The sequence below is a fragment of the Nylanderia fulva genome, unplaced genomic scaffold (assembly GCF_048542155.1).
Source record: "Nylanderia fulva isolate GAGA-0341 unplaced genomic scaffold, ASM4854215v1 Scaffold1, whole genome shotgun sequence".
NCBI lineage: Eukaryota > Metazoa > Arthropoda > Insecta > Hymenoptera > Formicidae > Nylanderia > Nylanderia fulva.
The window spans coordinates 5,231,867-5,247,616 of NW_028189192.1; the positions used below are offsets into that span (position 1 = coordinate 5,231,867).

A 15,750-nucleotide genomic window follows, 5' to 3' on the forward strand; every position below is an offset into this window, starting at 1 on the left:
TCCGTTGTATTGTACAATCCTGTTGTTAGAGGGAGATGTTTGCGTTTAACATCGAATTGTAACAATTTGTCATCAGTATTCCGTCATCGTATTCGATCTCTGACGCAGCTCGAGGGCTTTCCCACAATTACCGGGAATTATTCGCGAGCAATAAAAAAAATTGGCGGAAATGTATGGAAATCGGAGAAAGTCGTAATATACAGACGTAAAACACACGATTATACGAACGGATATGTAATATAGAAGTCGCGGAGAAACGTGTCGTGGAATATATCGGAAAAATGAAAGACGTTGGAAAATAAGAGAGAGAAAGAGAGGAAAATAGGAAAATGGACGGAGGGTTTATGTAATACGATAATGTAATTTAGGCGATACGATGAAGTAAGGCCGAGCTATTAGCATATTGAGCAGCGATATATCGAAGTGAAAAAGTTGGAATATCCGTCTATAGGTAATGGGAAGAACGGAAGGCTCTCGGATGTATGTGTGCAAAGAGAGAGAAAGAGAGAGAGTAACCGGATGTTGGCGCTCGAGAACCGCGAGATACGAGACGCGAATTCGATTTTGTTTTGCCTTCGCGGTCGTAAAGCTGTTTCTATCGTCGGTCGTAACTTTTAGAGCGCGAATTTCTCTATGAAGATTTTATCTGTTTATTCCGGAGTATCTCCCTTAGTCGTTCGGGGGCTAAAATCGGGCTTCCTTATCGATGAACTCGCGGGATGCGAGTCCGAGTTCTCGTCCTGGATTATTACAACCCCCTGGAAACACGTTTCTGGAATCGCGGTATCGTGGGTTCCTGCCGAATCACCCCTGTACGGACGAAATTACGGGGGTGGGCGCTGAAGGGGTGGAGGAAGAAACTAAGGGAAGAAAAGACGGGAGTGCGAGAGAGAGAGAGAGAACGAGGGCGCATCGTTGGCGCATGCGTGCCGACGCAACAATATGGTGAATTCCGCGAAGCGGCCCAGTATCCGCCCGACCGTCAGCTGATCGATATACTTTCGCACGCACGCCACGTCATACGCGCCGTATACCTGAGTGCGAGCGGGACACGCATGTCATGCATCGGCCTGACCGTCACGCGTGCGACTTTTACTTTATGCGGTGCCGCGCATTCGCTGACGACGATCTGTGCTGCTCGGGATTTCGCGTTTGTGCCGTTACGTCATACGTGCCGTTCTCGTTTTCGTCGTCCTCGTTGCCTTCCTCCTTCTGCCTGTTGTCGAACGGACGACGACGGGCCCTTCTCGACGAAGGTAGAGCCCGAAGGGAGAAAGGGTTACCTCGCCGATCGCAGGTACGTCGAGAAAGAAAACGTGGGCCTGAGATCCGCGTCCGCCAAATCGCGGATATAGTATAAGTCGCCTTGTGATTTCTCGTGGAACGGCCAAAGTTCCAAAGAGATTGATCAGTGTGCCAAGTTTTCACATTTTTCAGAAGCTTTAATGAATCGTTCGCAAATTTTTCGGAGAAACATCTTCAATTACGCGGATAATTCGAAACCTTACTCGGGGAACGTGATACTATGTGTACAGAGTATCATGATCTTTATTTAAACGCACGTAGGAGGCCTTCTTAGTTTCGCGTTACGATTTTTAATTGAATTTTAAAAAGAATATTTTTTTATATACCGTATAATAGATATTATTAATATAATTTTATTAAGACTAGATTTTTCCATTATAAATACTGAAGCAATTTCTCATTAAGTTAATGGAAGATTTAAAATTGTTTTACTAATACATTATTTAGTTTTTAATTTATCAGCTTATCAAATTTTTAATAATTTTCGTCCGATAATCGCACGACGTTCTGTATCATCTCCCATGCATTCTTCGTCGTTGCATTCGGAGCGCATAATCTCGACGGTGTCGAGTGTCGCGGTTAGTCAGCGTTCGCCGCTCACGTAAGCGACGTAATCGCGCTTTCGGGATAAACAAGAACCCCCGCTATGGAGACGCGTCGCGTCTCTCCTTCTGGAAACGCGATACTCGTGCGCATTCATTTTATCGGGCTCAATCTGGCCTAAAAAACCGAAGAAAAAAAAAAGGTCTTTATCTCGCGCCGCGTGACCTCTGCCATCGGGCTCTCCGTAGCCGTGAAATTCACTCCGAGATCGCTCACTCGGTGATCTCGGAGGAGCCGTTCATTGACTCTCTCCCTCTCCTCTCTCTCTCTTTCTTCTCCGCATTCTCCCTCTCCCTTCGACGCGGTGCATCTGCATCACTCGCTCGCGCGCACTTCGCCGTGCATAAAGTCGCTTCTCTCTCGGTTCTTCCCCGGTCTCCCTCCGCGAGCGATTCGCCCCACCAGTACTCGAACCTCTTCGCGACGAGGAAGAGGTGGTCTGTGTGCCTCGCCGGAGAGGAACGAGCCGCTCGGCTCGAAGTGGAGTTTATTCCGTGTTCTCCGGTGTGTCTAGTGTCAGTTCTGGCGCAACCGCGTCTGCACGCGCGGAATTATTATTTTGTTCTCGCGCGGCGTATTTTTCTCTGAAAGAGCCGAAGAGGAATATCTGTGCGCGTGGAGGAAGAGCCCGAGGACGACGTTGCTCACCAGGTTCGTTCGGCGTCGATCGGCCCTTCCGAAGGGACGTCGTGAGAAAAACAGAAACCGGAATATACGACTTGAGGACGACGCGTTTATCGTTACAAAAGATTACGATCCCTTGTCGGGAGGTTGAATGAACTTTGAGTGCAGCTGCCTTGCTGCTGCGTTTGGCACGTTTCATTGTCCCTGACCTATCCCTGGCTGGGTGGGGGAGGGAAGGGAGGAGGGGGCGTCTGGAATTTTCAACCTTGAATGCTCCCGCGATCGTGATTCGTAAAGCGTGCAGTCGGCACGACTGTGAAATTTTCTCTCCGTCTTTCCCGCTTTACATATAGCACATATATCTGGTGACAGTGATCTAGCAAAAATGCTCAAGGTTCGCTTGGGTCAGTCCTTGAGATCCACGCGAGGCAGCGAAGCGCGATCGAGCGTTTTAATGCCGAGACGTACGGTCGTCTTACTTAAAAACGAATGAATTTCATTTGGTGGTTTCGATCAACAATTTGTCCCGTTGATCATTTTCTCGTCACCTTTGACGTTTCTCTTCCCGCGAAATTCCTTCGCTTCTCTTATTGTGCAAGCTTGCGCTTGATAAATGCGCGACTTGAGCAACTCGAGGATTTAGTAAGGACACCTTTATCGACGCGAGGGATCCGCAAGAGGAGGAGAGTGCTCTCCCGCAGTGGATGACCTCGCGTAAGATAATCTCGTCGGTTAATCGCGATTTATCTCACGGCGGTTTCGCAATTGCTTTTAGGAACGTCGGCTTTACGGGGCCCGCTCGCGTTCCTATACTCCGGATACGGCGATGAATAGCTGGACGAGCGGTTATAATTAATTCCAGCGTACACGTGACTGCGATATTCTGTCCCGGTACAGTTTTACGACGACGCGTTGCTCGAACGTGAGATACATAAGTTACGCGCTCTTCTGCGTCGACTGTGCACAAATAACAAGCGGTCGAGATCTTTCATTACTACTCGCTACTAAAATTGCTTTTTATTATTAATATATATGCACATTTAGATTTATTAATATATAATATATATATATTTTTATGTTTAATATTTATTTATTATCAATATATTTATTATAAATGTATATTATAAATATTTTCGTTTAAGAGAGCCTGTTTATCGTGGGAGAGTACTTATTTGTATGCATACGGTATATACGCATATTTTAATGGTGTCCCCATTTACAGTGGATCGACAAAATTTCTAGGCGTATACTAATTCGCTACTAATTCGCTACTCAGAACGTACTTTTATTTATTATTGACATTTAACTGACGTCGCAATTAATTCGTGCTAATTAATATGATATCGCATAAAATTATACTCGAAATAACTTTTAAATGCAACATATATTTTAATTATTCCGTTTCTCCTCGCGCGTAATGATGCTAAAATTAAGATGCGAGATATGTTATTTCTGGAAACGTTAATTATGATAATATACGCACACGTGTAATACATATTAGTAGAGAACTAATTCGCAATTATATTGATTGTATGTGCAGGTCTTAGTGTTGATTCATCGCGGAGGCTGCAAAGGCGAACATCATTATCGGTGAGTAACAGCTGTTTGTTTTAATGAAAAATAAAATTTCCGTTATGGATTTCTCGTGCCACGATCGCAGTAGTTTACGATATATTCCCTCGCGGCTCGTAAAAATAAAAGCAAACGAAACTCTTAGAAATATGTATTTTTATTGCGGCCGCGTTATCGCAGAGATAAACACGCGCTAAATGGGATTACGATTAGCGAAAAGCGGGTCGCGACGTTTTCGCGCATCGAAGGCGAAAGCATAGCTGGTGCAAACGGTCCGCTGGAGAAGGGTTAGGAAAGGGGGACGCAAAGTGGTCAGACTGGTGTAACAGGACGTTACCCTCTGGTTAAGTTGCGTGTGGCAAGGGTAGGACGATATTGTTGTTGCGCCTTCCTTCGCGCATGGTTTTCTCTGGCCCTGCGTCTTCAGCAGCGGCAACGGTTCTCAAATCTTACTAGACATCGTGCATTTCGGTGCTTAACAATCGAATCGAATCCGATCAATTTAACAAATACATTTATTTATTTTTTTATTTTCATTTATTTATTTTTTTCAATAATACATAGCGCTTCATATTTTTTCGGTAAATAGTCTTATATTTTTTTAGCTGCTTAAGTTATTATATTTATATTTGTATTTATTATATTTTATTATTTATGTATTATATTTTATTTTGATGCGAATGTACATATTTCATCTTTGTTCTTCTTTGTTTCTTTTATCTTAATTTTTTTCCAAAAAAAAGAAAAAGAAAATATCGAAATCTCGATCGCATTATATTTCGCTTTATACCTTCGATCGCCATTCCACCTGAAGCAATGTGATTATTTACCTCGCGCATCTGGCTTCTCATTTTTCATCTCTGTTTCACATGCCTATTATACGCTGCCGCGAGCCGATGTCCTGGAATGCCAGACAACGAAGACGAATAATGACTCGCAAACATTAAAAATCATGCATCGTCATATGTTCTATCTCGCGGCTATTTCATTTCGTCGTTACCTCTTCGCGTGATACCCACTGATACGTATACGTGAGAGACACAGTATCCTTGGAACAGTACCCTTCCGCGGCTTTCGGCATGCCTTGGAGTATTACACGATCGTCATAAACCACCACGTCGACCGCAAAGGGTTAACCTAATGTTACGAAACGAGATAGTTGACGTGGCGCTGAATGAATCAGTCCTTATATGATAGAATAATATCGCTCGGTGGTTTCGCGGTATCCACGCAACTCGATCGTATTGCATTATATATCATTATGCATTATAGGATATACACGAGATAATTTAGCGCTGATCAGTATGCGCATTTCTTCGTACTTAAATACAGGGTATCTAAATAAGTGCGATAAATTTTAGGAGATGGTTGTTTGTCGAAAATTAAGGGGATTTTTTTATATAAACATATACTCTTATATCCCTCCGTGAAAATTAAGTTATTATTTTTTTTTTCTTAAATTTCAGACAAATTAAAAAATAAAACTTGGTGAAATATTTTCCGTTTATGTGTAATTTGTCTATTTGAGAAAAAAATAAAAACTTAATTTTTACCTCCCTATTTAGAAAAGTATAACTCCTTAGGAAGTATGTTTATATAAGAGATCTCTTAATTTTCAACAAAGAATCATTTTCTAAAATTTTTCGCACTTATTTAGATACACTCCGTATATGCATACTTAAATTTGTCATACCTATAAGAATACATACTCAATTCTATTAAATTTAATATGCTGTCTAGATTGTCAAACCAGCTTGCTGTCAATTTCGAAACACGCGAATGTATTTTGTGTCTATCTCTAGTTGATCATTTTACATACTTTCCTGCTTCTCTCTCTCTATTGTTACGATACGGCTTACAATAAATGACGCCGGGTTAAAGATCGTGTTTCCCACTAATTATCATCCTTGTTCAACCGCGGTCAACTTGATGCTCTAACTTCGGCACGATTTCATAGGCGCGGCGTGCTAACGATTTTCTTTTACGATGCTTAGCTTACGACATCGTAGCGAGAAATGCGTTATAGGTCTGTTGTTAACTTTAATCGACGTTCCGCGTCTTATTTCGTCCACTGGATCTCTCGGCCAACGAGTTTTATTTATTTTGTATGCTTCTTGAGACTTCGCGACACATTTCAAGATTATATTATCGTTAAATTATTGATATATTCGTTGAATAAATAATTGTCTCGATAAATATATAGATGAGAAACGTGTTACGGCAGTTGTCTCTGTGGATAATTAAGGAATATTAATCAATCATCGAGACATACTTTGCGACAAGCTTCGCGCGCGAACCTTACGCGAAATGTTCCGCACGGTAAATAACGTGCTTCTAAAATTTAATTTAATTGCGGAAATTCTTGCGAACAACAACACGGCCTCGGTGTAATTAACGCCAGACTCTTTAACGTCAAATCCGCGTTCTCGTCTGAAAATGTATAGCATAATAGATATTACGTAACATTAATCAAGTCGCAGTCTAACCAAATGCTTGCGACGAAGCGTAAAGCGCATAACTTTTCAACGTTCAACAACCGTATATGCACGAGCAAATTTCTTTCCGACCACAGCTTCGCGGCCATCGAAATAAATAAAGACTTTCCTTCCGCGAAAATGTCGGTGGTCATCGTTTGTTCTTTTATCCGCGCTACTTTAGAGAAACCTCGTTGCATTTCAAGGAAATTTTCGCAGCAATTTTGTAAATAGCTCTCGCGGAAAAAAAAAGAGAACGAGAGAAGGAGGCAGGTAAATGAATGAATTTTGCCAACACGGAATGGAATTCGCACTCGCTCTAAATAAATTTGGTGCTAGCTTGCTCGGCCGAGCTTCCGGCTTGTTCGTTTCATAGAGTCTAATTTTAAGCTTGGCCGACTGGACGAATAGATGGATGGATAGATGGATGGATAGATGGATGGATGGATGGATGGATGGGTAGATTGTTGGGTGGGTGGGTTGGTGGATAGATGGACGAATGGACGGGAATGCAATGTGGAAGCTCGTTAGATGCTCGCCTTATGGGAATAATTGAACCATCAGGCTCAGAAACGCGTGCGCGACGATCGATTCCTGTTTCGTCTTTCGGAGGGTAAATACGTTTGTTGATGACGGAAATTCTACTAATTATTTCAATGAACGAATCATCATTTTTCGTGTTCAATTAATTAATATCATCGCGAGCAATTTAGATTGAGAAAACAAATAATTTTCACATACTGTAAAATTAGATATCTTTTCCTTACATGTGCTTTCGATGATGATAATACTTTTTTTTTTTTTTTGCACACTATGTCGTTATTCTATTGGAAAGAATTGATTATCGAACATTTTAATCGTTCTCTTCATCGAGATTATATTTGATCTTTAAAACCCAATTATACATATTATATGGTCAATTTGAACCATCTTACGCCGATATCGGCCGGTACAAAGTTTAACTCGATTTATATACCAAGTACAAGGGGAGACAATCCGGTTAAAGTGACTATATCTAAACGCCGTAAATAGATCATCGTCGGTGAAATGTCTTCACTCGGTGCACGAATTAGTATTAGCTTGGATAGGAGACGCTTGTGTATAGATAATATTTGCGTTACAACCGTTTAATCGTTTCGATAATGTTCGTGTAAAACGACGTAGAAGCTTCGACGATATATGTAAAATTTATGCGCGTATGAATATTCTGCGTTTTTTTCGCAATCGGTTGGAGAAATTTCGAGGCCAATTTGACATTTTTTTTAGTGATAAAAAAATAATTTTTTTTTCCTTATTCGACACATTAATAACGTCACTTTGACGCAAGACGCAAAGAATGTATCGCGGTGAACTCTCTATTCGGCCACGTTGCTATTATGTAGCCGCGTCTGTCGGCTTCCGGCTTTCCAATCTTCTCGTCTATCCGTATACTTTGCATATTGCTTTAGAGGCGTGTTTCTTTTCAGCGAGGATGCCGGGGCCAGCGTTTTGTAAGCGAGGCGCGTAACGTATCGAACAAGTCCGAAAAGTACCGTTTTGTAAGCGACGCGTCTGTCCCGCATACCGGGTGTCGAATTCGCAGGCTTTCGGCGGCGTTAATCATTCTATTTCGAGGAATCCCGAAGTAGCGGACGGTGTGTGTGCATTAGCAGACGCGTCTCTCATACTGACGTCAAACGTCGAATTTCTAAGCCAACTCCGCTTAGATCTCGACCAATAATCTCGCGGTTCACCTGCCAGCTTCGCCGCCACCGCCGACGGCATCCTCCCCCTCCCCCTTTTCCCTCCCCTCTCCACCCTCTCTCCCTTTCATTCGCTCAAGTCGAATATTATGCTCGGCTTGCGATCGCGAGCAAACTATGTGCACGCATCGCAACGCTCATCCATATTCATGCTAATTTCCATGCGGTTGTGCTCGTGAACGGTCGACTTTATTTTGCTCTTAATAATGCCGTTCAACCGATGCACCGTGTCTTATTTATGCAACTCATTAGCGCGACTTTTTTCTTGTCTCGAATACAGGGATTTGTAAAAAAAAAAAATGAATTTAATATACTTTTCGGAATTTATTTGGAAAATTGTGGAATCAGAGTTGAAGATAATTGGATCAATGCAGGTATCGTGATAAATGTGGGAACGTCAAGAAGGAGAAAAATAATAATTGAATAACACTATTGATTTCTAGAGATATTCTGGAAAAAGGGACGAACGTTTGATATTAAAGGCGAGCTTTTTTTTATCTGTTTACTCGATAAAATGTGTACGTCATTTCTCCACGAATTCATCCAGCATTTCTCATTCTCTAGTACAGCTTTCCTTTTTTTTTAGCCACTGTCTTGCTTTCGCCGCACATTAAATTTGTATTCAAACGAAAACAGCGGTAGTTGTTCATTTATGTAGCGCTGTGTTAGCGCGATTTTTTTTTCCACGTGAATGTCGCAAAAAAAAAAAATTATTGTTTTACTCGGACGAGAGGTGGAGACGACGAATTAGAACGTAGTCGAAGGAAAAATATTTTGGTCCGCGCGGTGAGAAAGAAAATGAACGACGCTGAAAACTTCGAGGCGATAGCCTCGACTAGGAGAGCCATCGCGAGTTAGGAAAAGCCGCAAGAACGCAATGGCGAAAAACAGTAAACGAGCTTCTCTTTCCGTCGACGACGATCACCACCGACTTTACGGTACCACGAACCGCGAATAACGCGGTACCGGTAACGCTTCCACGTATACGTTACGTAGCGCCAACGCTAGCTCCGTCATCGCAGTTACACGCGGCGGTTACTGACCGGTTCTCTCCATTTTATTTCCGCGCCCCGTTACAATCTACGGCAATTTCTGACCCTCGCCTCGCCTCGACGCAACACCCATCATCTCGATCCACTCCGGCCATTTATTGAAACGCAGATAGACGTTGCGGATTACACGGCTCCTTCCGTATTTATCCGACATTCTTCGTCGAGAAAGAGGATTGTCGGAAGGAAGGAGATTTATGCGATATTTCACGTAAAATCACGAGAAGGTTTTTTTCCTTCAAATATTTTTGATTCATTTTCTTAATGAATTTTTTTCACAAACTAGAGATGTATAAGGGATGTCTTAATTGTTCTCTTCTTTGTACGAGAAGCGCGCTACGACAAAGTCTCGTCACGAGAGAGAGTGAAAGAGAGAACCGTCATTATCATCGAGGTCACCGGCCCTTGACTTGTAGATCAGAGATAAATCGATCGCCCGGTATAATGCGACCGGGGCAGTTTACGAAATTACCCCCAGGGAACCCCCGTGGGAATCGTCATTGGGGGCCGCGATACAGGAAACAGGAAGAGAGGAGGCAAGCATGAGACGACGGGGAAACACGAGGAGTGAAAGGAGAAGCCAGATGAGAGGTATACGAGCGGTAAACAAGCTTCTTTCCTTGCAACTCGGCGACTCGGATTTATGGGGCTCCGCTGTCCGGTCCAGGACGACTGCCCCGGCTTTGTACGCGAACGAGGGAAGAGAAAGAGGGATCTTTTCCGCCGAGAAAGATCCCCTTTTTTTTTCGCCCTTTTACTGCACTTTTCCTCGTCCTCGTCCGCGAACGATCCGTCGTTTGTAAACCGCCGCGTATGAACTTTCTTCAATCTCCTGCGTGCTTTATCGTGTCTCGGTTCTTTCCGCTATTCTCGAGGAGGGGTTCTAGTTAAGAAGAAAATATACGAGCATTTTTTTAATCGATATTCTACCCGAAAGAAATAAAAATATTTTATGACATCGCGACTCGGGGACGAAGTATCAATATTCGATACTTTGACGTCGACCGCAGAATTGTCAGCGTCGCGACGCCGTCGCCACAATTATCCACTGGCTCTCTCTGTGGCGACGAAATAATTACTTGGGCAGTATACTATAACTACGGAAGGCGCCGTTATACCTATCTGCTTCGGAGATGCACAGACTCTGTCTCGGATACACGCTCCGTGATTGGTTCCTCGCGGTTCCTCGTTCACCGAACTTTCGGGAAAATTGAAATACTTTGGTCGAGATGGCTTAACTCGGCGATATCACTTTCGAAACACTTCCTCCGAAGCTCGGACTTCGTCTCGGGAGCTCTGCTCTCCTTCTCCTCTATTTTGTCCCTAGTTAGCGTCATATCTCTAATCAATTCTGGGACATTCCGTTGGAATACAGTGGTCTCTACATAGTTTCATGAGCAGTGAACAAAAGCACGGCGTTTATAATTTAAATTTAACGTCGAGTTGTAATTACAACTCATCCGGTATGCCTCGCGAAACTTTGCGAACGATGATTCGCTTAATCAGGTTACTATGGCATCTACTTGTTTTAATTGACCGTGGTACGTGATACGCGATTAAGGAGCTCGCGGTAACAACGTGTGTGCGTCCGAGCGAGGCTTCATTGATTGGTCGGAGTTAGTAACCCCAAAGTGAAGTTTCGAGGGTACTCGAAAGAGTTTGATACGCGATGCGCGCTTTTGAAAGCACTCGACGAAGTTTCTCCTTCGTGATATTAAAAGGAATCATCTTACCTTCCCTCGAGCACACGTCGTGGAGAACGATATTTTAATTTCAACAAAATTGGCTCATCAAATTGTCGAAAAGACGATCGCGAACGAGTCCTCCCTTTGTAAAGGTCCGCCGTAAATCAGCCGGAGAGGAATTACCCGATTCGAAGTTATCGAATCGCCGAGAAACAAAGAGCAGGTATACAATCGAGAAAGGGTTCAACATCGCGTAATGACCGCATTATCGAAATGGAGCATCGTGCATCGAATAAGGATTTAATTGCTCCCTCTCTTCGGTCGTGTTCGCCTCCTTCGTTCCTTGTTTCTTCTTCTTCTTCTTCTTCTCGTGCCGCTTTATCACTTATGGACTAGCGTGCGGGCTAGAGTTGGTCGCTGCACTCCTGCAGAGAGTGGACTTTCAGGCGCCTCACGCTATACCGTGTGGCCGATAGACTCCGCGGCGCCCCTTTTTCCAACCCCCTCCCTCTCTCAAGTGCCTCGCCCTGTCCGTGTCTTCGTCGATTTTTTTTTTTTTTTTACCCTTCTTTTCCCTCTCTCTCTGTCTTTACTCTTCTCTCTTCCTTTTTGTGTACGAGCGAGACAACACGTGCACGCATACGTAATCGACCAGCACGCGCGAGCACGCTCTATCATTTTGTCATTCGATTTTTCTTGCGCGACGAAGCTCGGCGGAACGAACCCCTTCGCCTTCGAGGGCGATCACAGGAGGACCTTTTCGGTTCGCGTCACGAGAAGCGCGGTCACGCACCTACGGTGGATCGATAAGCGCATTGTACGTAGACGCGAGGTAAAAAGAAAATTATAATTCCGTAATGACACCTTTTACCAGCCATTTTATGAAATTTTATATCTCAAATATTTTTTTGGAAATATATATATATATATTTTTTTTTTCTTCGAAGTATTAAAGACGATGTGCGCGAGAAATAGCGCACTTACAACGGGAAAGCATTTCGCGCTTTAGAAGGCAATTTCGCGACTGTGTACAGACAATATTTCCGACTTACGTCGTTCGCCAGGGGATATTTTTGCGCAATCTTGTTTCTCGGGCTATTCTCGGCGCGCGGCCTCGTAACGGGAAAGAGGAATAAGGGATAAGAGTCGACCGCGAATCGGAAGTGCGCCCTTTCGCCGCGGAATCATTGCGGTAAATTATTAACGTCGCGTGTGTGCCGGTATCTACTGGGTGGTATCGATTCCGCCGTCCTGCTTTTTCATCGCGTGCGTGTGCACACGCGGCATCTAGATACCGCCACGTCGCTTTAATTTCCATTTGCATCCCGCCGACATTGTTATTAACCTCGGGACGTACCCTCAATCTTCCTTTGCAGTGCATTAGGATTCTCTCTCTTTCTCTCGGGTAAGAAAATAATTGCCGTTGAATTCTTCCGCAGTTTTCTATTTTTTTTTCTTTTTTTTACGATCCTGCGAACTGATTGATCGAACTGACATTCACTGTTATTTGACCGTTAATAATTGACGCACGTTCGTTGCTTTTGTTTACGAGAATGACAAATTGTGCTGGAAAGTTTCCATGACAATTCATATATCTATATACTTATTTAGCAATGAGCGCAAAATAAAATTATTGCGTACAGCTCGATCAATTATCCACGTATAAAAATGAGTGAAATAATTATTTGAAATGGAAAATAAAAATATTTATATTTTTATTCGTGCTTTGTCACACAAATAATGAATAATCTCACCGAAAAAGAATCTTTTAATCAGAGACTAGGATGACTAGTCGAATCTGTGATTGCCAATTAGTAGGCAACAATTCTGGCAGAGAACTGACCATCATCACCCCTATTGTGCATCTAATAAAGCAATACAGTTTTTCGCACCCGACGTGTTCACGGTTGAATAATTATTTTTGCTAGTCTGCATTCGAGATGAGCTCACCGTTGTTTAGGCATATGACCCGTCAAATATTTGACTCACGTATACTTTACTGTTATACATGGCGATCGTTGGACGATGAAAAAAACGATTAAAATCAATTCAGCTCTTTCGTCGTATATGATTGCTTGCATTATAATCGACTTCGGTCTCGAATTCGACGGGTACGACCTAGTTCGGTTCGCGTTTCGTTTGCATATTCGGTTTGCATATCTTACAAGTACAAAGAGTGCGCTTTACCGCCACGTCGCGGTTATAAAACTGCGGTTAACGTTACGCCACGTCGCATAGAAATGTGCAGAACCGTAAGAAAAAGGATTATCCGAGGATTTTTGGAAATTGCTAAATAATCGGACTGTACGCAACGAGGATTTGTACATTTACTTGAGAAGAATTATACAAATAATAAATAATTTATATACGAAATGCGTCGTACAAAATTAATTTTATAAAATTACAATTTAGAAAAGGACAAATAAAAATTTTGAATTATATTTAAAAAATGTCTCGTTATATTGTGAGCAAATAAAAATTAAAAAAACATAAATAATAAAAATAATTAATTTTTTATTATAAAAATATATGAAACCGAAGAGAGAAATAGTAAATAAAAAATAATTCATTAAAAAATATATAATACATAAAATTGATTATTTTTTATTTTTATAAAATACGTATTAAGAAAGAGAGAAAAGAGAGAAGAGAAATAATTTTAATCTACACACCGTTATGATATAATGTAATTAGTGACACTGATAAGCACACGCACAATACGCTACCGTGTTAGACATACATATATCACGCAAGTTTCTCTCTGCATTTCCCCGTGACTGCCTATAACCTTATATTCCGATGTTCTCATTGCCAGGTATAGTTTTGTATGCCGCGCATGTAGCCGCGATTTCTATGCTAAACGTGTCGTGCTATCGCCGACAAATGATGGTCGGGAGCCAGCGACGTTTTTCGTTTCGTTTTCTTCCCGGGATGATGGCTTCGCAATCTCATACGACCACGATGTTTCGAAGCGAATAATTCGTCCGGTTCGGACGTACAAACACGTCGAAGACACACGAGCCGTCCGTATGTGAATTTTGATTAACAAAGCTTACGGTTACCGGTATAATACGGTGGATACATATCGCATGTGTGATTACTGGAGAACATCGAACGCTATTGTGCGGTTAGCTTCACTGTTCTTTGATCAAACAGATTGATGATTATGTAATTAATTATTCGCAATTCAATCGTATTACAGTAAACATTCCGGACTGGTGAGCAGGTGAACAGCGATTATCGCGTCAATTTAAATGCATAATCTCCATCGATATTCTAGCGAGATTTGATTTGTCAATAAATTTATCAATAATGCGGCATATAATACGATCTCAAGGGAGCGAGAGAGTCGACGAATAATCCGCGTTTGCGTTTTCGATTATATATTATTTTTTTATTTTGATTTAATAAGAAAAATATTTCTTTGTCGTGCATATTTATAAAGCGTGAAAAGCTTCATAAATTCGCTTACATATTATTATCGCTTTATACAATTCTATATATATGATATTCAAACATTTTTTTATTCCCAATAAATTCCGTTTACATTTCGAATCCATGAAAAGAATCTAATCTCCCGTTAACCTAACGAAAATCGATGTATTAACAATTTAACCTCTCGTGTGTCTCGGAGAGGAAATTAAGAGGTTAATGCCAGTCTGCGTTTACGCCCGCGGCCACACTTGGTGGAGCTGCGCTAAATCTCTAATTAAGCAATGAATCTTCGGCGGCATGCGCGCCCTGTGAAGAAGAAGGGTACCGACACCCGTAAGAAAGAATTATCGGCGGCTTGGCGCGGAGAAAATTAATCGTCGCTTCTATTTTCGACCGGCAATGCCGGCGCCGTGAGAGAGTAGAAATAATTAAATTCCAATCCCCGTCGGGTTTATCATTCCGTAGATATTTCCGAAGTGCTTGATCGGCAATTAAATGCGATTCCCGCCGTTAACTTGATCAAAACAGCTGTGTGTTTTCCTTTCACTTGTATTCGAACTTGTATTAAAAAATCAGTTTATTGAAGCTCGGAGATTTTTAAGAAAATATTGATATTATTTTTTAATTTCATTTCTCATTCGTAAAAAAAGCATCGCGATCTGTTTTCGCGGAACGCTCTGTACAGATAAATTCATTTGCATTAGCGAACGCGTTGTAGAACTGCGGATAGACCGCGATATCGCTCGCGGTATCATAATTCATTGTCCGTTAAATCGCCTTGTTCGCTTTAATGACGTCGACAGCATGGGAAAGCTATTTTACGAGGCGACGTCTTTTATTGCTCCTATCCGGCGTTTTCGTCAAGGGACCGTCAACGAGATCGGGAGCGTATGTTAATTTATCGCGGCTTTACGAGGCCATAATCCCGTCGAGCGTTCTCCGCGCTTTGTGCGCCACCGGAGACGACGTTTTGTTCGAAATTATGGTAAATTCCGCGACCCAATCAAACAACATCGACTTCGTTGTTTTCGTTCGCGAGACGAGTTTTCGCGAGACGCGATTTTTGACGTTTTCGAGAGAGATGTGTATTTTCTGACGGGGAAATTTTTTCCATCTGTTTCAGGAATAATGAAGAGAGAAGCCGAGGCTGGCGCTATGACAGGTTCTGGGGGTCCAACGAGCCCCCACAAGCGCTATCGACAGGGTGACGATGAGCTCCGTCTTCTCATCCCGAGTAAGGTGAGTGTCGTCGATCGATATG

The 15,750-nt window shown here is 42.3% G+C and overlaps 1 protein-coding gene across 7 annotated transcripts in view; it reads left to right on the plus strand.

The window, feature by feature from the left end:
* Positions 1-15,750, plus strand: part of HnRNP-K (Heterogeneous nuclear ribonucleoprotein K) — a 91,797-nt gene that overhangs the window by 27,798 nt on the left and 48,249 nt on the right. For 6 of the 7 annotated variants that reach the window (XM_029303017.2, XM_085480569.1, XM_029303015.2 and 3 more), the window contains exons 3-4: positions 4,073-4,122; positions 15,613-15,728. In XM_029303017.2, the coding sequence (XP_029158850.2) occupies positions 15,618-15,728 (111 nt within the window). In that variant the 5' untranslated portion in view covers positions 4,073-4,122; positions 15,613-15,617. Of the gene's footprint in view, positions 1-1,864; positions 2,560-4,072; positions 4,123-15,612; positions 15,729-15,750 lie in introns of those variants that run through there. The other variant, XM_029303020.2, reaches the window with a different exon arrangement.